General features: G+C 38.8%; 1 protein-coding gene across 1 annotated transcript; it reads left to right on the forward strand.

Annotated features, from left to right (window-relative positions):
* The first annotated feature begins 7592 nt into the window (after positions 1-7592).
* On the forward strand, positions 7593-20140 carry LOC146624128 (gamma-aminobutyric acid receptor subunit rho-3-like). The gene is made up of 9 exons (XM_085363717.1): positions 7593-7735; positions 8337-8449; positions 14947-15014; positions 15112-15335; positions 16555-16637; positions 17278-17415; positions 18214-18366; positions 19539-19732; positions 19844-20140. The coding sequence occupies exons 1-9, from the start codon at positions 7593-7595 to the stop codon at positions 20138-20140; spliced, it is 1413 nt and encodes a 470-aa protein (XP_085219843.1).
* Positions 20141-23383: the final 3243 nt, after the last annotated feature.

Here is a 23383-nt window from a genome sequence, read left to right on the forward strand (position 1 = left end):
TCAAACATAATGAGAATCATGAAATCACACATAATAATTATACTGTCAGCATGTTTTTCCACATACTTTTGTCAAGCAACTCAGCCGTGTCGCATGCAGAAGGTTTTTATGCACCTTATCCCAAACAGGATAAGTCTAAGGTTCAAAGTATATTAATGTTATTTTGTTGCTTTTCCATAAATGCAAAATATCCAACATAAACAGCTGCAGATAGCTCACTTGCTGGCTTTTCTCATATTTTGGAAGATGATGACCTCTAGAGGGCACAGGCGAGATGTTTCTGCCCAGCTGTCTAACAGCTGTGGGATCACATGTGAGTGAACCGAGCTGCACGTGCATGATTCTTTAAGATGTCATTGCTCATGTCTGCCCTAAATCAACTTTAATCCCAGATTAAAGGAAGCATGCTACTAGGGCCATGCTGTCCATGTTTTGATTATATTATTAATTTTGTCTTAGTTTCTACTTCTCAATCCCAGGCCTTAATTTCTTGATTAAAAGCACCTTCAGCAAATTTAATCTCATGTGGAGACACAAATACATATTTGAAACAGCAAAAATGTTGCCAATTGTTTTCAATTTATAAAACAGGGATGTCAAACTCATTTTACTGTGTGTGGGCCAAATACTGCCCACTTTGACCTTAGGTGGGCTGGACCAATGAACGGACATGATAAATATTCAATGTTCAGTCTGGTTGTTCAAAATACAAAGTTTCAATGTACAGTCTTGAGAGTGGTAAGGACTGAAATGCTAGTGATGTAGCTGAGTCTCAAAATCACAGGCTGAGGAAAAGTCGTCATATTTTGCAGGTTGAGGACCTAAACACAGACTCCACAGACTCCAATGTGCAGAAATAAAATATAGCAAAGCTTTATTGCAGGATGAAGAGGTATCCAAAAATACAACAAGTAAACAACAAAGTGGCATGGAGCGCACCAGGGTGATAAAAGGAACATAACCAGGAGCAAGGCACAAACGCAGACACCACAACAAAGGATAAAGAGAGACTGGGCTATTTAACACTAAGGCAAATCAGGGGGAAAGGGATAGAAGGGACAGGAACATTAAAAAGAAATCAAAACCCTGATGTATAATTAGAGTCACAAGTAGAAACAGAAGCTGTCCCAGTAAAGTGAAGACACAAAACACAAAAATAAAAAAGAAGCAAACCAAAAAATCTTTAATAAAGAAAGTCCCAACTTAAAAACCTAGGTGTACAGGAATAAGTTCAAGCTTGTCATCATCATAAAGTGATAAAACTGTCATAGTTAATATAACCAGTGACAAAAACATGAATCTTCACAAGCCCAGTTTTGGCAGACAACACATGGAAGCAATGCCTCCTTGGGCCAGCTCTTGGTGTATAGCCCAACACAAACCAGGCAAAAACACTCCTCATCATCAGAGGACTGTTCTCTCTCGTCTTCTTAGTCTTCCTTCCTTGTTCCTTCCTTGGGAAAAATCTGTGGTATCCTGAATTGTCTTTTTAGCATCAGCGACCCATTTTCTCCTTTTCTTATCCGGGACCAGTGAGACAAGCATCCAACTAACCACTTGACAAGCATTTTAAGCTAGCTACCACATGGCTTTAGCCTTCTAATGAAAAACTGACTTAAATCAAAGCTATTACTTTTATTTTATAAAAAGTATTCTGACCAATGAAAATGAGAGAAAAAAAACCCTCCTCACTTCAGTGTTTCGTGTGTGTTCCACATAATCACCACTGCAAAACAGACTGAGAAAGAAACACCCATACAACAGAAAGTCATTGTGTGGCTTCTCAGTGGTCTAATTTTCATATGTGTGCAGTAGTGATGTGTCGGTCGCGAATGAAATGGCTCTTAGAGCCGGGACTTTGACGTGAACGACGGGAGCCATTGGGTTTTCTTTACCTTTCTCTCGCCCTCTCTCTCGCACTTTTTTTCCGCTTCAATTTAAAATTTAAAAAAAAAAATGAAATAGTTAAAAGTTGAAATGTGAATAGTTGGTTTTAGTATTATATGATTTATTTATTACATTTTATGTGGCGTGAATAAATAAAAGTATATTTACGGTGGCCCATAGAGACAAATCACGTACAAAAGACAACAGAAGTGCTCCAGGATGCTAGGCACAGTGTTGAGCTTTTGTTACCTAGTGGCTACCAGTGTTGGTCAAGTTACTTGAAAAAAGTAATCAGTAACTAATTACTGATTACTTCCCCCAAAAAGTAATCCCGTTACTTTACTGATTACTTATTTTCAAAAGTAATTGATTACTTAGTTACTTTTTAAAAACACGATTTACAACCTGAATAGGTGATAAAGCGATAGATCTTTCAGCCCAATTCTACTTTTTCTGCATAATCTATCATACAAAATGTAATCAAATGGAAAAGTCTCTTTTTTTAACTTGTTTTATCAGTTTTAATCTTTTAACTTTATGCATCAAGTAAAGATTTAATTATATGCAACATTCTCTGACTTGAAGAAATTAGTTTAACATTTAAACCTATTTTCTACACATTCCAGCACATAAAATAAAATATTCTTTGTGTTTACACTCAGTCTTTCAAATAGATGCAAGTAAAACACAGCAGAAAATAAAGAAGTCAAAGACTAGCAGTCCTTTTGCTCTATTTTCACCTGTAAAGCATAGGCGGAGGTTTACCCTGGTGCAGGTGTGCTGCAGCGGTCAGTGGAAGAATCCGCAAGTTTCTCTGTGAATTTCCCATTACATTGTTGCGCACTCAGAGCTTGTTTAGGGGTTGTTGTTTTTTTTCGCTGTAAAAAGAAGTTTTCTTCCCACGCACAACGGACACTAATGTTTTTGTCACTTTTTATGGAATCAAACTCAAAGTAAGGTCAGTACTTCCACGCTTTAAACGCTGCACGCTCATACTCTCTCCCATACTTGATATATTATCCATTGTTGATCTGCACACAGCTGTTGTCAGGAAAGTTGCGCTTGCTTACCTCACTGTCATGAGACATTCTTGCAAAAAAATCACGGTTTTAGTAAGGCAGTAAGGCAGTGTTCCTACAGGAAAGTAACGGTAATCTAATTACCGTTTTTGCGATAGTAATCCCTTACTTTACTCGTTACCCTAAAAAGTAATCAGATTACAGTAACGCGTTACAAGTAACGCTACTGTATGGTGCCCAAGCATGTAAATCTAATTACCTAATTCTTGTAGTCCAAATGAGATATAGCTTGATGTTGTCATCTCGCCCGGCTGCTTCTGCGTTATCCCGCTCTCTCATCTCCTGTAACATGGTGAACATCAGTTGAGATATCCAGCAGACTGGCATCCCCCTGGCTCTGAGTTTGTTTGTCACTGTGCCATCCCTCTGCTTACGTCTCCTGACACATCATGTTGCTCCAACTCCAGACTGTCCCCACCCCCGCCAAATATCAATTTATTCCTATAATGACAAAGGAATACCATTAATTCCTCTCTAATCTTCTTTTCTGTGGTTGGTGAAATCTTTCAGTAACCTACAAACTGGAGGAAGCAGAGGGCGGGGATGGGGGGATAATACCAACAACAGTTTCATCATCATTTCTGACCAGATAAAAATAAAAAGGCTGCAGCCTACTTTTATACATTGTAGGATTCTCCCCCCCCCCCCCCCCCCACACACACACACACACACACACACACAATTCTCAACCCAGTAGCGCTCCTGGGTGGTGGGAGGACGCAAGTGAGCCCATCAAGAGCAGACAGATTCAAACATATGTCAGGAGTGACGTCTGCAAACATGACGTGTGTTACTTATGGCTTCTGAGTGTGTCGCATTCAAGGCACATGATGACTCCTTTAATCCTCTCAAATACTTAATAAATTGAGTACAGTTAATACTACTACTGACATTAGACATTTCAGACAAAGGCTTCTGGCAAAAGCAGAACCCTCCCTGCCAGCAAACATACCTTTGGAATCCAATGCAAGTGAAAAAACATGACAATGCACTAAAAAGGAAAAAAATATAGAGCAAGAATAAAATTAATTGCAGCTTTCAATTTCTTAAACATGACATCTAAACAAAGACAGTGTAGACCAGCACAGTGCTGTGGATGCATTTTTGAACAGGACATGTCCTTTAACATGCACATTAAACAAATATGGAAGATAAAATGACAAAAATCCGTGTCTCAGAGGGATGCTGAAAAACTAGTTCATGCATTGATTATTTCTAGGTTGGATTGTTGTAATTCATTATTATTAGTCTGTGGTAAAAGTTCCCCCCGAAAAGCCCTGATTTAATCCAGAATGCTGCAGCAAGAGTACAAAAGCGACTAAAAAAACAAGAGATTATATTTCACCCATGTTAGCTTCTCTTCTTTTTCTCCCTGTTAAATCTAGAATTTAAAATAGTTCTTATCACATAGAAGGTCTTGAATATTTATCATATCTTAAAGACGTCAGCACTGTTATTACTGGCGCAGCTGGCAGCCAAAGACAACATACCTGCAATGACTCATTCTTCAGTATAAGACCGACCTTTGACCAAAGCCTGCAGTAGTCTTGTAACAATAAGATCACTACAGACTTCAGTCAAAGGCCTTAAATTAATCACACATCAGTTATAAAGGTTAAGGCCTAATAATGCACATTTAACGCTACTGTATGGTGCCCAAGCATGTAAATCTAATTACCTAATTCTTGTAGTCCAAATGAGATATAGCTTGATGTTGTCATCTCGCTTGCTGTCAAGCATTTGAGCTTCTCAGTTGTTTATTGTGACTATGTGCTTATGTTTCATCTTTCTGATGTATTATTAATTCTCTTCTGCAAATGTATTTTCATGTCTTGCTGTGGCCTACTGAAAAAACCTGGCGAGCACACTGTGGTCAGAGATGTGGCTCACTCTAAGCAACAATCACAATCACAAGTAACGCGTTACTGCCCGTCTCTGGTGGCTACGCAAGCTAGCAAGTACCAACGACCGGATTTGGTGTGTGGTAGTAACAGGTAAATGAACTTTTTTTTTTAAATTATTTGAATATATATGAGTGCTTGTGTATAAATACACAAACAATACACATATGCTTTCAATTGTGTAATTTAAGTGATCTAGGTAGCTCTGTTAAGGAAGTTCAGTTAACGCTAGAAATGTGTTTTGGAGTTTGTATGTGTTTTGTCTCTAGGGGCCACTGCATATATTTATATATAAACATATATAAATAAAACCACTGTTTTTACATTAGTAATTCATTTTGTGCTTAATTTTATATTATTGTTAATAATAAATTAATTAAAGCAACAAAACAACCTGAAGGGCCGGTTCGGAGCCGAAAGAGCTCTTTTTAGTGAGCCAAGCCGAAAGAGCCGGTTCTCTAAAAAGAGCCGGAAATCCCATCACTAGTGTGAAAATCCCTCGTCGACCACAAAACTATATTCATGGACTGGCTGACTTTTGTGATTGAGATATTGCTAATACTAACCCTCTTTTGAGAATCAACGTTGACCTGTGGCTCATTAAGATGATAAATCTGGGGCTTCTACAGTGAAACTTGGACCACTTCCATGTCCGTAATCACTACTCTCAGGTGACTTCAGGGAGTATAATGTATTTCTCAGTTTGGGACATAGTTTACACAAAAGGGTGTGTCATGCTTACTTGAACTATGATACACCTTTCGGTCTTCCTGGAATAAATAGGCACGGGTTGGGTTGATTTGAGTGCTACAGCACCTCCTGGTGGATCATAGGTGACTTGCATGTGAAAGTACAAATACTGTATAAAAATGACTAAATATAAATGATTTTTTTCACATTGTAATGACGCTTCCATTTAATTAAGCACTCGGTAGTGATTGTTGCTCAGGGTGAGCCACATCTCTGACCACAGTGTGCTCGCCAGGTTTTTTCAGTAGGCCACAGCAAGACATGAAAATACATTTGCAGAAGAGAATTAATAATACATCAGAAAGATGAAACATAAGCACATAGTCACAATAAACAACTGAGAAGCTCAAATGCTTGACAGCAAGCGAGATGACAACATCAAGCTATATCTCATTTGGACTACAAGAATTAGGTAATTAGATTTACATGCTTGGGCACCATACAGTAGGGTTAAATGTGCATTATTAGGCCTTAACCTTTATAACTGATGTGTGATTAATTTAAGGCCTTTGACTGAAGTCTGTAGTGATCTTATTGTTACAAGACTACTGCAGGCTTTGGTCAAAGGTCGGTCTTATACTGAAGAGTGAGTCATTGCAGGTATGTTGTCTTTGGCTGCCAGCTGCGCCAGTAATAACAGTGCTGACGTCTTTAAGATATGATAAATATTCAAGACCTTCTATGTGATAAGAACTATTTTAAATTCTAGATTTAACAGGGAGAAAAAGAAGAGAAGCTAACATGGGTGAAATATAATCTCTTGTTTTTTTAGTCGCTTTTGTACTCTTGCTGCAGCATTCTGGATTAAATCAGGGCTTTTCGGGGGGAACTTTTACCACAGACTAATAATAATGAATTACAACAATCCAACCTAGAAATAATCAATGCATGAACTAGTTTTTCAGCATCCCTCTGAGACACGGATTTTTGTCATTTTATCTTCCATATTTGTTTAATGTGCATGTTAAAGGACATGTCCTGTTCAAAAATGCATCCACAGCACTGTGCTGGTCTACACTGTCTTTGTTTAGATGTCATGTTTAAGAAATTGAAAGCTGCAATTAATTTTATTCTTGCTCTATATTTTTTTCCTTTTTAGTGCATTGTCATGTTTTTTCACTTGCATTGGATTCCAAAGGTATGTTTGCTGGCAGGGAGGGTTCTGCTTTTGCCAGAAGCCTTTGTCTGAAATGTCTAATGTCAGTAGTAGTATTAACTGTACTCAATTTATTAAGTATTTGAGAGGATTAAAGGAGTCATCATGTGCCTTGAATGCGACACACTCAGAAGCCATAAGTAACACACGTCATGTTTGCAGACGTCACTCCTGACATATGTTTGAATCTGTCTGCTCTTGATGGGCTCACTTGCGTCCTCCCACCACCCAGGAGCGCTACTGGGTTGAGAATTGTGTGTGTGTGTGTGTGTGGGGGGGGGGGAATCCTACAATGTATAAAAGTAGGCTGCAGCCTTTTTATTTTTATCTGGTCAGAAATGATGATGAAACTGTTGTTGGTATTATCCCCCCATCCCCGCCCTCTGCTTCCTCCAGTTTGTAGGTTACTGAAAGATTTCACCAACCACAGAAAAGAAGATTAGAGAGGAATTAATGGTATTCCTTTGTCATTATAGGAATAAATTGATATTTGACGGGGGTGGGGACAGTCTGGAGTTGGAGCAACATGATGTGTCAGGAGACGTAAGCAGAGGGATGGCACAGTGACAAACAAACTCAGAGCCAGGGGGATGCCAGTCTGCTGGATATCTCAACTGATGTTCACCATGTTACAGGAGATGAGAGAGCGGGATAACGCAGAAGCAGCCGGGCGCACGCGTGACGGGACAGAATGAGAGCTGCTGGGACATGGACGGCGTCAGTAGAGGACGGGGACAACTGTGACATTGACTGGGAGAGACCCTGACGAAGTGGGAGGGACATCTGGGTTCCTCTTGTCTTTGAAGCCCCAGCTTAACCATGAGAGTGGCCTTCCTGGCCTTAAGACTGATGTGCTTGGCCTGGTTGTGGCCTGTCACTCAGCTCAACAGCAGCCACTTCCCGAACAAGAGAAGAAACAAGGAGCTGTACGTCGGAGAGAACGCTAGACAAAAGCACGGAGGGTGAGCAAAAGTGGCGTTTCTTAGATGAATCTTTGATTTACTATAATTGTAGAGCTTCTTCTTATGTGGAAACTAACCTTCATGGGTGATTTTATGGACATCATTTCCATGTCCTACTTTGTAGAGCTTTCACATGTAAATATGAATAACTACATCTTTTTGCGTTTACGTCCACTGATGGTAGATCAGTGTCAGAGAAAGGTCATAGATTATGTGCATTGCTCAGAAAATTAGTGTTGATTGTTGCTGAATCTAAAACATTAAACGATGTGAACTTTGGTTTGGTTTTAGGATAACTATGACATCCTCTCAGTGACTAAAGTCATTCAGGAGTCAGATATAAATGAAAGAGGCTCCACAATATCAAGCTGAGTTACACATGTGCTAGAATGCAGTGGAAAGCAAAAGTACTCATCTCCCTTTGGCTACGGCCTTTGCTTTTAATCAGAGTGCTAGAGTCCATTTAGCCTAACACCATCTGTCAGTGCTGTTTTAACACTTAAAACAGCTGTTTTAAGCTGTTTTAAGTGTTTGTTAGAAAGAAATCTAGACAGAGAGAACGATTTTACTTCAGCTGTTATGTCTTCTCTTTGCGTTCCAGACGGGTGGATCTTAAGATGAAGAAGTTGGACAGCACCAAGTCTCTGCTAATTAAGTCTGAGCAGCTGCTTCGGATTGAAGACCATGACTTTGCAATGCGCCCTGGCTTTGGAGGTAACACACACACACACGCACACACTTGGTCATTGTATTTATTATGGATTTATTTATTTCCTCAGTATGGAAATCAGCTTTTGTTGTTCCTCTATTAAAAGGGGGCGACCCAGCAGTGTTAACTAATTACAGACCAATATCTAATCTATCTGTGCTGGCCAAAGTTCTTGAAGCTCTTGTGTGTGAGCAGTTAAAGGAGTTTTTGCACACCAATGCCATTTTATCTGAATATCAATCAGGCTTTAGGAAGAATCACAGTACTATCACAGCTGCAATTAGAGTGGTAAATGATATTACTATTGCACTTGATAAAAAACAACACTGTGCATCCCTTTTTATTGATTTGTCAAAAGCATTTGACACTGTTGATCATTGTATTTTAAAACTTAGACTCTTCCAGTCAGGACTCTCTGAGAGAGCAGTGGCATGGTTCTCAAACTACCTCAGTAACAGGACTCAGTGCATTAAATCTGACGGTCTATGTTCTGACTTTGTTACAGTGCACAACGGAGTGCCACAGGGTTCTGTATTAGGTCCCCTTCTATTTATCATTTACGTAAACAATCTTAGTCTACATGTGCCAGATTCAAACTTGCACTTCTATGCTGATGATACAGTTATTTACAGCTGTGGTTCAACTCTTGTCCAAGCCATCGACTCCTTGCAGAAAGCCTTTTCTGCTGTCCAGCACTCATTACGTCAGCTTAAACTTGTTCTCAGCGCAGACAAAACAAAGCTCATGTTGTTTTCTAAATCAAGGAGACGAGCCCAAACAATCCCATCAGTAACCACTCTTGAAGGTCATAAAATAGAGTTGGTTCACACCTATAAATATCTGGGAATCTTAATTGATGACTCGCTTACCTTCAAACCACATGTAGAGAATCTTGTGAAAAACCTGAAGTTAAAACTGAGATTTTATTTTCAAAATAAGTTGTGTTTCTCTTTTAATACAAAGAAGCGGCTTGTTGCTGCAACATTCTTGCCTGTGCTGGATTATGGTGATATTCTATATATGAATGCTTCTGCTCAATGTCTTCGAATGGTTGATTCTGTGTATCATGCTTCTCTGAGGTTCATCACTAACCGTAAATTTCAGACTCACCACTGTGAGTTATACTCTCAGGTAGGATGGCCTGCTTTGGTAAGTCGGAGGAACTGTCATTTATACAGTTTTATATATAAGGCGATACTTGGGTTGCTCCCTTCTTATATATGTTCCCTGCTTGTAATGAAACATGCTGGTCGGTATTCTCTTCGTCCGCATGGTTACTTGTTGCTTTCTGTTCCATTTGCCCGAACTGAACTTGGTAAAAGAGCTTTTGTCCATTTAGCACCCTTGGCCTGGAACAAACTGCAGAAGGAATGGAAAATGACTGAATTCATTTCATTAAGTGATTTTAAATCTAAACTACGAATCCTTGAGGTCAAGTCCATAACATGCAACTGTTTCAATTAGATTGATTATCATTTTAACTGACTTTTTTATTTTATTTGAATTTTATTGAATTTTATTTTTTATTTTATTTGTATTCTTTCACTTATTGTTGCATGTGGGTTGTTGCTGCCTGTGTTTGAGTAATTTTTGTAACTGTGAGACATCTGCTGCTGCCTATCTTGGCCAAATCTCCCTTGAAAAAGAGGTTTTTAATCTCAATGGGATCTTCCTGGTTAAATAAAGGTTAATAAATTTGTATTTATTATACATTTATTTTAACTTTTTCTCACTCCAAATATTTTTCCTAGTATTTTTTTAAGTGTGCTTTAATGGTAACACAGCAGGTTGATTTAGGTTACTGTGCTGTTTTTGGTATTATGCTGCCCAAAAAGCCCTTTGTGACCTAGATTGTCTGCTTTGAGAGACAATGACTGCGGTAGCACAGATAAAATAATCTGAACTGTGTTCCTAATTCTCCCTGTGTGTGTGTGTGTGTGTGTGTGTGTGTGTGTGTGTGTGTGTGTGTGTGTGTGTGTGTGTGTGTGCTTCCAATCACAGGTCTGGATTTTTTTATCTTTTGCATCTTTTTTGTCATTACCTTAAAGAAACCCTGCACAGTAATCACTTTCTCTACTGCATGTTCACAGTGGTCATCCTCTTTTGTAATGTCTGAATTCATTTTCTTTCCAGTCAGAAGGCAAAACAAGTTGTCTCAGTCTTTTCAGTGGATGATTACACAGATGTTTACGTCGGCCTAATAAGAGTTCTTGGAAGATTTTATCTGGTGATAGAGAGCCTCTGAACAGCAATGCCATTCCCTAAGGCATCTGCAGGCGTGCACCATGGGTTTGTTGAGTGTCAGAGTGATTAGATCACTACTGATGTTCCTCTGACAGGAAATCAGCTGCATATTTCAAGACTGTATCCAAGTCGCCTTGAGGATGTGCTTCCTCGAATTATATCTGAAGAGCAGAATGGCTTTATAAAGGGACGGCAATTGTTTTTTAATACCCGTACACTCTTCAATGTTATTTACTCAAAGCGTCTATCTGAACTTCCTGAACTTGTGATCTCTTTAGATGCTGAAAAGGCTTTCGATAGGGTGGAGTGGGAGTACTTGTTTGCTGTTTTAGAGAAATTTGGTTTTGGCTATAAATTTATTTCCTGGATTCGGCTTCTTTATTCGTCCCCTAAAGCCAGTGTTCATACTAATGATGTTTACTCTGATTATTTTGCGCTGGGTGGTGGTTGTCGTCAAGGTTGCCCTTTGTTTCCCTTACTCTTTGCCATTGCCATCGAGCCTCTGTCTATTACATTGAGATCTTCTTCTGTATTCAGGGGAATCATCCATAATGGAATTACACATAAAGTATCATTGTATGCGGATGACTTGTTATTATATATGACTGACCCGGCATGCTCCATCCCTGCTGTTTTAAGTATTCTGGAGAACTTCAGTTCGTTTTCAGGTTATAAATTAAATTTGGGGAAAAGTGAGTGTTTTCCTGTTAATACGGCAGCACGTCAACTTCAACAGTCTGATCTGCCCTTTCGTCTCAGTCCATCTGGGTTTAAGTACTTAGGGATTAACGTGACTCGCTCTTTAGCTGGCCTTAAATCAGCAAATTTGTCTCCTCTTATATCAAGGATCACATCTGATATTCAAAGATGGGGTAATCTCCCCCTTTCTTTAATCGGTAAGATTAATGTTGTTAAAATGAACATCTTACCAAAACTTTTATTTTTATTTCAGTCAATTCCCTTATTTTTGCCGAAACACTTTTTTGTTTCACTGGACAAGATTATTGGTTCTTTCATTTGGGGAGGGAAGCCACCTAGGGTCTCTAAAACTTTGCTGCAGCGATGCAGATTTAGTGGAGGACTTGCATTACCTAATTTTTTAGTCTACTACTGGGCCGCTCACATCCATAAACTTTGCTACTGGCTAAAATCTTCTGGTTCCTCGTGGTGTAAATTGGAGCTATCATCATGTAAGGGCTCTTCTTTACCGGCTTTGCTCTATTCCTCTTTACCTGTGAGACCCTCTCTGTACACTGATAATCAGGTGGTTCTTAACACACTCAAAATCTGGTTTCAGTTTAGACGTCACTTTAATTTTGTAATGCCGTCTTCCTCGGGTCCTCTAAGCGACAACCATTTGTTTCCCCCTTCACTTTTGGACTCGACATTTTCAGTGTGGTGTGACAAGGGTATAAAACAGTTCAAACATTTATATGTGGATGGTGTTTTCGATAGTTTTCCCAACTTGTCTTCTCGTTATAATCTCCCTATTACCCATTTGTTTCGCTATTTTCAAATTCGAAATTTTGTTGCCAAGTGTTTCCCAAATTTCCCCTCTTTACCTCCAGAACAGCAGTGGGAAACTACGTTATCATTTATTCCTCATCACAGAGGAACCATTTCGAAACTCTATGATGCTATTCTGTCTTTTAGTAACCACTCTAATGTTAAGCTTAAGTGTACATGGGAAGAAGAATTGGGAATTCGAATACATGAGGAGTCTTGGGAACAGGCTATAGCGAGAGTACGATCTTCCACCTCCTGTGCTCGTCTTGGACTTATTCAATTTAAGGTCATACACAGGGTGCATTTTTCTAAATCTAGACTTTCTGAATTGTATCCAGAAGTGGAAAATAAATGTGATAAATGCCACGGTTCTCCTTGTCACCTCGGCCACATGTTTTTTCTGTGTCCTGAGCTACAAGGTTTCTGGACAGGGTATTTTGCTATTATGTCAACTGTTCTTGGGGTAACTCTTCATCCTTGTCCTCTGATTGCTGTATTTGGGATTCCTGTTCGCTCACTTACACTTGATTCCACACAAAAGGACATTATAGCCTTCACATCCCTACTAGCGAGACGTCTAATATTGTTGCATTGGAAGTCTGTTAGGTGTCCTACTATTTCCCGGTGGCTTAAAGATGTCATGTTTTTTTTAAAACTTGAAAAAATTAAATATACGTTGAGAGGTTGCACAGCCAAATTTTTTCACAAGTGGCAACCCTTTATCTCTTATTTTGCTAGTCTAGAGGTATTGCCTGTTTAAATCTACTTTTGTTACTGTTATATTCCTCTAATATGTTTGATGGTTGTGTTGATCTGTGTGGGACTGGGGGGAGGGTGGGGCGTTGTGTTTTTTTTTTTCATATATATGTGTGTTTATTTACTTAGGAAAATGAAGAAAGGTTGATTGTATTTTGGTAACTGCAAGTACTGTTCTTTTTTTCAATAAAAAATATTTTCAAAGACTGTATCCAAGTCAGTCAGGTCATAAAGCATTCAGGCAAAGAGGGCATTAAGTAGTTGTATCATTTGTTGTCAGGTGATAATGAATGTCTGCCACAACTAAAGCTGCCACTCTGTAGGAAACTAACAAGCCGATTGCTGGTGAGATGGTTGAGGGTATTCTGCCAGTGCTAACCTGCTGAGGTAAAATCAACTGACTATAGTAAACATATTAGGATGTAGAATTTCTGAATGTATAACCACAAAGCTAACTGCAGAGGGGATTTTGGTTGTCTGATGAGTTACTTTTCTCCCTGGGTAGTGTGACAGGTTATTTTTTTAATAGCAAGAATCTTGTTATGTAACAAATTAGTATTAAAAGTAAGATTACCCGTCACTTGATCAGTTTGCACGACTGGAACATTGTCATTAAATCATTGTTATTCAGCTACTGGGTCAAGCAAATCGGTGGTGGTTACGAATTGGAAAACACTTTATCTTTCTGTTTTCTGTTTCTTTGTTCTGTTTCGTTAATTCACTTTGTGACTATGATACTAATAAAACATATTTATTTAAAATAGAGTTGAGTTCGAGACCCATTTTTTTGTTTCTTATTTACTTCAAACCTTTTCTTCCTAAACTTGACATTATCACTGAGCTGATAGTGTGAGTTAACTCTGTTAGCTCCAAACACATTTGCTGGATTGTTACATTTGTCTGCTATGTGTGGTGTCCTGTGGCCCGCGAAGATTTTTTCTTCATTTTTTTCCTCCTTTCCTTATTTTTTTTTTGTTGGTAATAGAGAGTTTTGAAGCTCATTAACGAGTTTAAGTGAGCTAACTCTGTTTGACCCTATTCCAGGATGTCAGCATCCCAGTAAAATTCCTCCACCTTCATTACTCCATTGTGATTGCAAACACATGCTTTTGAGTGCTTACCTTCATTAAACAATGGCACAGAAAAAACCTCCAACAACATCAGTCGGTGTTTACAGTTCAAATCAAACATTAACCGTATTGTGCCGCTGGATAATGACAAGAACCATTCTTCTTACTATACACTACCCTGGATATTTATGTAATAATACAATGTGGCAGATTTTCAATTAATGGATTCTTTAAGATAACATAATGAATTAGTGAGTGTTGTTGAATGTCCACACATGCATGTTGACTGTGTAACCTCAGGGAAATTTATAGGCATGTAGGTAGTGAGCTACCTCTCCCATAGGCCAGATTAGATTAGAAAGGATTCGCTTATTTTCCCAGTACTAAATGTAACGTATGAGGTCACACGAGTTGATGTAGTTGATGTAATTTCTCAGAATCAGTAGAGAGCTAAGTATTACATATTTCTGTTACAGTATTAACAGCTTAACCAAGAAAGTAGTGAAGATATATAAATAATTAAACAATTTTTTTTTACATTTATCTTCTTAACTGAGCAGCAGCGTTCATTTGTCTAAATCAAATACTGTAAAGAAAGGTCACTGAAACATGCATTTCAAGTAAAGCGACATTTTGAGGAGTTGATTTTTACTGTGAACCAAAAAAATAAATAAATAAAAGGTGAGGTTGTGCATTTACAAAGATTTCCAGTGTAAGGTAATGGTTCCTTTGACATTCAAAAATGTAGAATGTGAACATAAGATTTTTTGCTTCAGTCACAGATGTTTATACTGTACTGTGTATCATGACTGTATAAACTAGGGTTGTCTCTGCATATAGCTCAGAAGTGGGATTTACACATTGGTAATCTCTGACAGATGTGCAAGCAGATGTTATCCAACTGATCCATTGCAACATCTGTCCAGGTTCAGCCCTGCCTGTTGGTATCGATGTCCAGGTGGAGAGCATTGACAGCATTTCTGAAGTAAACATGGTACGCACCTTTTAGATTTCAGTAGTTAATCTAATCAAAAGAAACTGACTTGTTTTCTCTGTTGAAAATGACTGGTTTTTTTTGTTTTTTTTTGTAGGACTTCACCATGACTCTCTACCTGCGGCATTACTGGCAAGATGATCGCCTGGCCTTCCCCTCCAGCAGCAACAAGAGTCGGACCTTCGATGCACGTCTGGTGAAGAAAATCTGGGTTCCAGATGTGTTTTTTGTCCACTCTAAGCGTTCTTTTATCCATGATACAACCATGGAGAACATCATGCTGAGGGTTTATCCTGATGGAAATATTCTCTACAGTGTTAGGTAAAAAAAATAATGATATATGTCTCATTGTATTCATAGAGAGATCACTATAATTGCATTTTCTGTCATTAACCAGTAGCCAAAATAATGGCTAATACTGGCTGTCATTATCTTGTCTTTTTGAAATTAGAAGGGCCTAAATTTGATGAAATTGATTGGGATGCTAAAGTATTAGCTAACACTATATGGTAAGGTGGATCTACAGACTCCAGGCTCTGATAAATAGTGTCAACATTAAAATAAAAAATGTTAACATTAACACTGATTAACATTAACATTCATTTTTAAAGGATTTCATTCTTTTTTGGATAAGTGTTAGGACAATTACCTGCACATGAAGATGAGCCAATATAGATAATGCAGACATGCATTAATTCAGCTTTCTTACTAGTGGCCAGCAGGGGGCAACTCTTTAATGAATTCGTGTGAAGTCTATAGGAAAAGGAGCCTACTGCTTCCTCTAAATATTGCCTTTGTGAATTATGGTCTGAAGTCAAAAAGGAGGATGAACTTATGTTTTAGGGTGGGGTTGTGATTGGCATATTGTTACCTTGTGAGCACAGTGTATTGATTTCTCTGTCAAACTGAAGCATCAGGCTTCAAAACACGACACAAACACAGTTTCAAAATGAGACCACCAATCGGTGACGTCACAGTGGCTACATCTGTGTTTTACGCACAGCCTGTGTTATCGATTTACTTTCGGGGCCAGGCTCAAATGGCCATTAGAGAAACTGTATTGGTGTTTGCTCCAGCTGGTTTCAGTTTTCAGCCCTGAGGTGCGGTTTGCCAAAAATCAGACCAATGAAGGCATTTGCACCAAAACCCCTTGTACAGTATATACAAATTAGCAAGGGTTGTTAAACCATCAAGTTTTAAGCTTACATGTCCTAATACAATGAGTTATGGCTTAAATTTTACTAAGACTGTTTGATGAGCATGAACATCACCACAGCCCAGTTTAGTGGGCAGGGTATGAAGTGAATATGAGAAGGTGGAACGTAAGCTCCCAGACGGCATTCAACATATCCATTTCAGTCACAGACGATGACAATATGGCACAAATTCCCAAATGGCCAACAGCAGCCACAAACTGTGTCAGGCACAGATGCTGTTACTGAATGAATCAATTCAGTCCAGTAGTTTTATTTTACACTGTTTCACTGAGATTACTGCAATATTTATGTAGGTATTTATTTAACTGAAAGCTGTGTTTCAGGATCACTGTGACGGCTCTTTGCTCAATGGACTTCAGCAGTTTCCCTCTGGACACACAGAACTGCTCTCTGGAGCTGGAGAGCTGTGAGTATTAAGCTGCAGTCGGGACATCGTGGTTGCTTGCAAATACCTAATAGGATATCCAGTGTTGTTTGCAGAGTAATAATGTTAATTCCTACATTAAATGTACTTGTTCTTGTGCTGACATGTTTTGCTGGTAAACATGTTACACAACATTTGATGCACTATTATGTAATTTAAAAAATTTGGGCTAGAGAAAGCTTTGAGCTTGTTAAATTTTCAAACACTATCTATTTTCTGCACAAAAACGCAATTGGATATGCTTGAATGTTATACAGTTGGGACAGAGACAGCTCAGAGTGCATTACCTTACTTCATACTCACAGTAGTAAGCATCACCATCCCCCTTTTGCACAAATTATTTATAATCCTCGGGTCATTCAAGTCAGCCTCTGTGCATTATGCTTGTCTATCCTCATGATGCAGGATTTACTGCAATGTTTGTGAATTCTTTGGTCTTTACCGCTCTCTCTCACTCTGTGTGTCTCAATCATGGATCCTGATCTCAGGGGAGAGTTGGTAGTCCCATTTTTGGCAGCTCTCTCCTCTCCTCTGAGAGAAACATCCATGAAACTTCTAAGAGAGGCAATACGCGAAGGTGTCCAACCCCAAACGCCCACCCTCTTTCTCTCCTCTCTTGAAGATGCTTACAATGAGAACGACCTAATGCTCTACTGGAAGAACGGGAACGATTCATTAAGGACTGACGAGATTGTGCTCTCTCAGTTTTTTATTGAAGACTTCCAGCCTTCCTTTGGGCTAGCCTTCTACAGCAGCACTGGTATGTCCGGCAGGAGTCTGGGGACACTCTGAGATGTATTCATTTTGAAAACAGCCAGAGTGCTCCAGACCCCTACAGTTTTTCTAAATAGGAACAGTTTAACATTTTGGAAAATACGCATTACACAAAAAGATTTGACACCACTCTTACAATCGTTTTCTATGGAGATGCAGCCAGCAGTTGATTAACTTGTCCAAGCTTGTGAAAACAGCTTAACCGGCAAAGGCTACAAAATCCAATAACCAGCATCTGTACAGTTTACCAATGAACACATTATTCCCATTTCCAGTCATAATGCTTTGCTACAGTAACTGTGTATGGGCGAAAGCTTTTATATGTACACAGACATGACTGAGTGCTATTGATTGTTTAGGTTCTCTGTGAGAAAGAAAATAACCACATTTTCCAAAATGATGACATGGGAATCAATCCCTCTCTGCAAAGCAGAAAGGTATTGATTATGCAAGGTGTTTTAGAGTTGTATGGTCTACTTTTTCAAACCCAGTTTCCTTTTATTGTTGTCTGTGTAGAAAGAAACACTAGAATTGGAGAAAGAGAGATTTTCATCTCAGTTTTAAAATTTTTTGTGAGGGAACCTACAGTATCCAATCTACGAAGATGTTACGTAACTCCGGCATTAAAGAGATTTGCTCTCTCATTTGAGTTCTAGGTTCTCCCCGTAGGTTCATGTTAGACTTTTATTTTTAATAAGGACAACTTTATTTTCTCCTGTCAGTTACTGATATCACCCTGCTTTGCACCTGCCTGCACTCCACTGTGTCCATTTATCTGTTTCAGGTTGGTACAATCGGCTCTACATAAACTTCATTCTAAGGCGGCATATCTTCTTCTTCATGCTTCAGACGTACTTTCCCACCATGCTGATGGTGATGCTGTCCTGGGTGTCTTTCTGGATAGACAGGAGAGCCGTACCTGCCCGTGTCTCCCTGGGTACTAAGCCGTTGAGCCAATACGACCAACATAAATAATTACCGAAATTGTATTTTCATCTGGACCGATAAAAAAATATCACCATGCCTAGTTTTTACTTTAAATTCATCTTTCCATTGATTAACTTTTTGAGAGTGAAATGGTAAGATTGATTTCACTCCCTTGTTTGCCAAATACTGGAGAGATTAGGCGTAAATCAGTCAGGAAGCACATCGTCTCATCAAATAATTACACCTTGTTTTTGAGATCTAATTGCCCGTATTTAAACTGTGAGAAATTCCCCATAAGGAGGAAGGAGTGGAGGAAGTTTGTCAACCAGGAGACCCCAGTTTGCTTGGTATTTTGATAGCTTCGTGCTTTGCGCATTTTGTTATGATTTCACTTGTTATTTTCTTTCTCTTTCCAACTGCTATTTGGTTAAAGTTCAGGAAAGTAGTGGGGTTTGGATTAAAATATCCTGTTCACAAGATTCTTATGTTATAAGTTAGTGAAACTCACTAACTCACATCATTGTTTTACAATAGGTTCTCACTTAGGTGCAATGACCTGCAATGACAATGATAGTGAAGTTCCCAGCAGCCAAACAGTAGATATTTCCTGGCTTATGGACAGGAGAGATGAGTGTCACTGTTCTAATCTGCCGCTCAGCAAGAAAGCAAATAAGCATATCCAACGGTGTCTGCTGGTTCACCATCTATGTTTTCCCCCTCCTACACAGTTAGCTTACGCAAGGAGATGCCATCATTAAGGCTGGGCTATTTTTGGAATCAGACAGACTCCAAATTCCAATTCTAAAAGCTTTACGAGCAAAAGAGCACTAAATCAGAGTTAAGCTAGTTTGCATCCAGCAATGATGTAATAATGACTTTGCCTTCTGTAATTAATGAACATAAATACACTTGCATGGTTATATGCTTGTCAAAACCCTGAGGATGATGATAAAGGATATGCCCTTTCAAGCCCACTGCCCTTTACCACGACTAAAGTATTTCGATTACATTATCACATTTGCTGTGATTTTTATGGCACAATTGTTCATACACTGAATTCACATTGGTACATAAAAGGTCTTCAAAGGATAATTTCTTGTTATTACTTGTTTGTAGCTACAATAACATTATTCTCTGCAATGTTTCTGCAGCAACAGTCACAACTGGTTTTTCTGTATTCAGGCATCACCACCGTACTGACAATGTCCACCATCATCACCGGTGTGTCGGCCTCTATGCCACAGGTGTCTTACGTAAAAGCTGTAGACATCTATCTATGGGCGAGCTTCCTGTTTGTCTTTCTGTCAGTCATCGAGTACGCTGCGGTCAACTATTTCACCACAGTGGAGGAGATGAAGAAGCTGAAGAGAGCAAAGGTCAAGTTCTTTCTAAAATCTTCTCAAATCTCCTGTCCTATTTAGGCTACGGTATGCAGCCATAAGGCAATCTCCAGAAACTAACAGTGATCTGCTCTCCTCTCTCTGCAGATGCCCACCTCTTACAATGCTGCTGAGGCTATGGCCTTTGATGGGTGTTTCCACGACAATGAAATTGACCTGGCCTCCCTCCCTGCCAGCACCCCAAATACAGAGAGGAACATCCAGTCTCGAAACTCGACTGTCTCCGCACCCACAGAAGGCACCAGGCTACATCGCAAGCACCCTTTAAAACGAAACCTCAGCTTCATCATGAGCAACAGCTACATGATCGACTCATACTCCAGGGTATTATTCCCGCTGGCTTACCTGCTCTTCAACATCATTTACTGGAGCATGTATGCATAGCACATTGAGTAAGCAGCTGAAAAAAACAAAAGAACTGTTCCTTTTTTGACTCTTGTCACAACTGCACAAATGAACAAAAACAGACGGATAATAATAATAATAATTAATTGATGACATGAATTCAAGTCTGCTGAGTATAGATGTCCTTCTTGATGTCTAATGAAAAAGTGTTCGGCTGTAACTTGAAGAAAACCTGAGAGCGGCCGTGGAAGTGAACGGCTGATAGTTTAATGAATGTTTACGTGTGTTTCTGGCATGCTTGATTTTATAACAGAAAGAGTTTTTATCCAAAATGCATAAACATTTGTAGGATTTTGTTTTATTGCTGGATCAGATACATCCATACGTACATTAAATACAGTACATATAGAAAATAAATATGTGTATGCTCTTAAATGTCTGACTCGGGCTTCACATTCTCTTTGCCTTGAACTTTATTGATATTTAGTGCATCACACTTTCAACTGAAGGGGCCCAGTGGAGCACTTATAAACAAGTTCATGTTTAATATCATCCTCACCAGACAGAAAATTGTGTGTAAAATTTGCAAAAACTTAAAAAATTTGCTGAATGTGTTGAATTTCAAAAACATTTCATTTAAATGGTTTCAAAGATAAGACTCGGGGGCCTTCATCAGCCTGGCTAACACCCCAATCTAACCCAATGGGAAAATGTGAAAAAGGGCATAAATTTTGGACTTGTAATTGCATTTCCCCCAGGGCCATTCATACCACACCAAAGAAATGAAGTAATAGATAAACAGTACAATGAAAGAAAATTTCCCCTTTTGCAGTATCTACTGTAGAACTTTGTTTTTTCTGTGGACTCACAGTGGGAAAAAGGGATATTTTCTGTGAATTAACTGTTGTATAATTACAGTCTTAGCAATGAGTTAAAAAAACGTTTTCTTTAATTTTACACAATTACGTCCTAAAATTTAAGCCCAAAGACTCATGCTGACAGGTTTCTTTCATTTACTACAGCAGCATTCTTTTTGTTATATTAAGATATCTGAAGAATTAAATATGTTGTTAAACCCCAACCTGGGTTTTTCCAATCTGCCCCACTTATCAAACTGGGCTGTATAAATTTGACATCCTGCTATAGATCCATATCTATTTGACAGTAGTGTGTTCTTTTACTGACCTCTGTGAATATCTTGAACACTCTCTGCAGATCAAACCAAAAACACTAAGCATGTTCAGGAGAACACAGCTTTTGTTTTTCCTCAGAACTCCTGGCTCTTCAGGTGTCAAATGTGTGCCCTGTGTTAGTGACTCGGTATTAAAATCATGCAATCATACCTACACCTTCTCATGACCACAATGGGAAACTTAATGGTCTTCACAGGTTGACACAAATTATAAAATAGACACATCTGACCTTACATCCAAATAAGGACTAAGTTGCAGGCTGCACACAGTCCTGAAAGCAACACAGGTTTTTCTATACGAAATGAAATATCTTGGGTAATATCCGGTGCACAATAACTGCATGGAAATAAAAGAAAGACATTTTCAGCCACTCCCTTATTCACAAGGGGTCACAACAGCAAGCCATGTCGCATGTTTATTTTGGTGCATTTTACCTGACTACCTGATGTAACCCCAAAGGGCTTTGAGCCTCCAAGGCAATCGCATGGAAATATGTTAAATTTATTAGTGGATGTAGAATGTGAGGGGGAAATGGAAAAGGTTCACTCAGTTGCATAACAGTGTGCTGTGGAACAGAAAGCCAGCAGGACACCAGACTGATAATACCTGCAATGGAAGAGCTCAGCGGGAGGCATCTTAATTCAAATTAGGTCTAAATGTGACCATTAGATATTAAAGCTTTACAAAAAAAAAAGCCCTTTGTTTTTTTACAGTTAAACATCTTGAGAAATATGCACTAATTTCCTCTTTTGGTGAGGAGCAACATAGATACTGCTCATTTCTATATCTTTAGCACGATACCGCAGCTAGGAAATGATTACCTAGCTAAGCAAAGCCATTAAAAACGGGAAGTAGCTAAAGGATACAAAAAAATCGGGCTAGCAACATCTCTAATCATATAGCTACTCTCTTACAAGGTTATCCAACTAGTATCACTGGGCATCTACTTTAATAAATAATACACACATTGTTGCATTCTCAGTTAATTCTTTCCTGATCAAAGTTTTACCGCAATAGTTTTACATCTATCTATCTATCTATCTATCTATCTATCTATCTATCTATCTATCTATCTATCTATCTATCTATCTATCTATCTATCTATCTATCTATCTATCTATCTATCTATCTACAGTCCTCACAACCTACTGAAACACACTACACCTGAGCTCCATGAATATCAAAATCACTCAGCTTTTCATCCCTCTTGCTTGATGTCTTATGTTATTCAGATCAGAAACAGAAGCTCTGACAATGTCAGCATTTTAAAGCTATACCATGAATATTGTGCAGTGCTTTCACCCACATTTTGAGGTTGTAACTGTATTTTGCGGTGCATTTCCTTAATTACAGTTTTTCTCAGTCGCTTTGGTGCTTTTCTCAAATCACTATTAACATTTGCACAGCAGTTAGTGTATTTCTCAAAACATTTGGTGCAAACTGCAAAACCTAGTGGATAACCTGCAAAAGCAGGTCACTTGCTCAAAATCGATAATCCATTCCTCAAAAGCAAGTATTCATGTCAATGAAACTGCCGGTGTCATCAAAGTGAGAAGTCTTGACACCATCTTTATGAACAAGATAGTCAAATGGCTTTGTCATGTTTTCATTATGACAGTTCACAGTATTCTCTCAGTGTTTTCCAATCCAAAAAAGGTCAGAACTCGGTGACGCTACCTAAAAATGCTCAAGACAGCACTATACACTTTTTGTACAGCCATTTACAGGAAAATCTACAGAAAAGTTAGACATTCCTGTAGTTAGGGAAGTAAGTGAGTACAAGACACTGAATATGTATGTTTCACATTTTTACTGTGTGGGCTGTTTGTAATTCTACAACACTGTGCAAAAGAAAAATACTCTACAGTCACCTATTTAGAATAAACATAAGAAACACCCTTTTGGTAGAGCTGTGCACAAATGTGAACAATATAACGGTACATATTGTAACTGAACATACGTAAATCCTGCTGGCACATCCAGACGTTCCTGTCTGTCTGACCACATATTCTCATCTACATCACAACGGATATCATCCCTTGCAATGCAATGAGGAAAGTATCTCCTGGAGTGACAAATCCACCCTCTG

This window comes from Diplotaxodon limnothrissa, linkage group LG10, assembly GCF_057381915.1.
Source record: "Diplotaxodon limnothrissa isolate DT_005_m linkage group LG10, D_limnothrissa_male_GT1.1, whole genome shotgun sequence".
NCBI lineage: Eukaryota > Metazoa > Chordata > Actinopteri > Cichliformes > Cichlidae > Diplotaxodon > Diplotaxodon limnothrissa.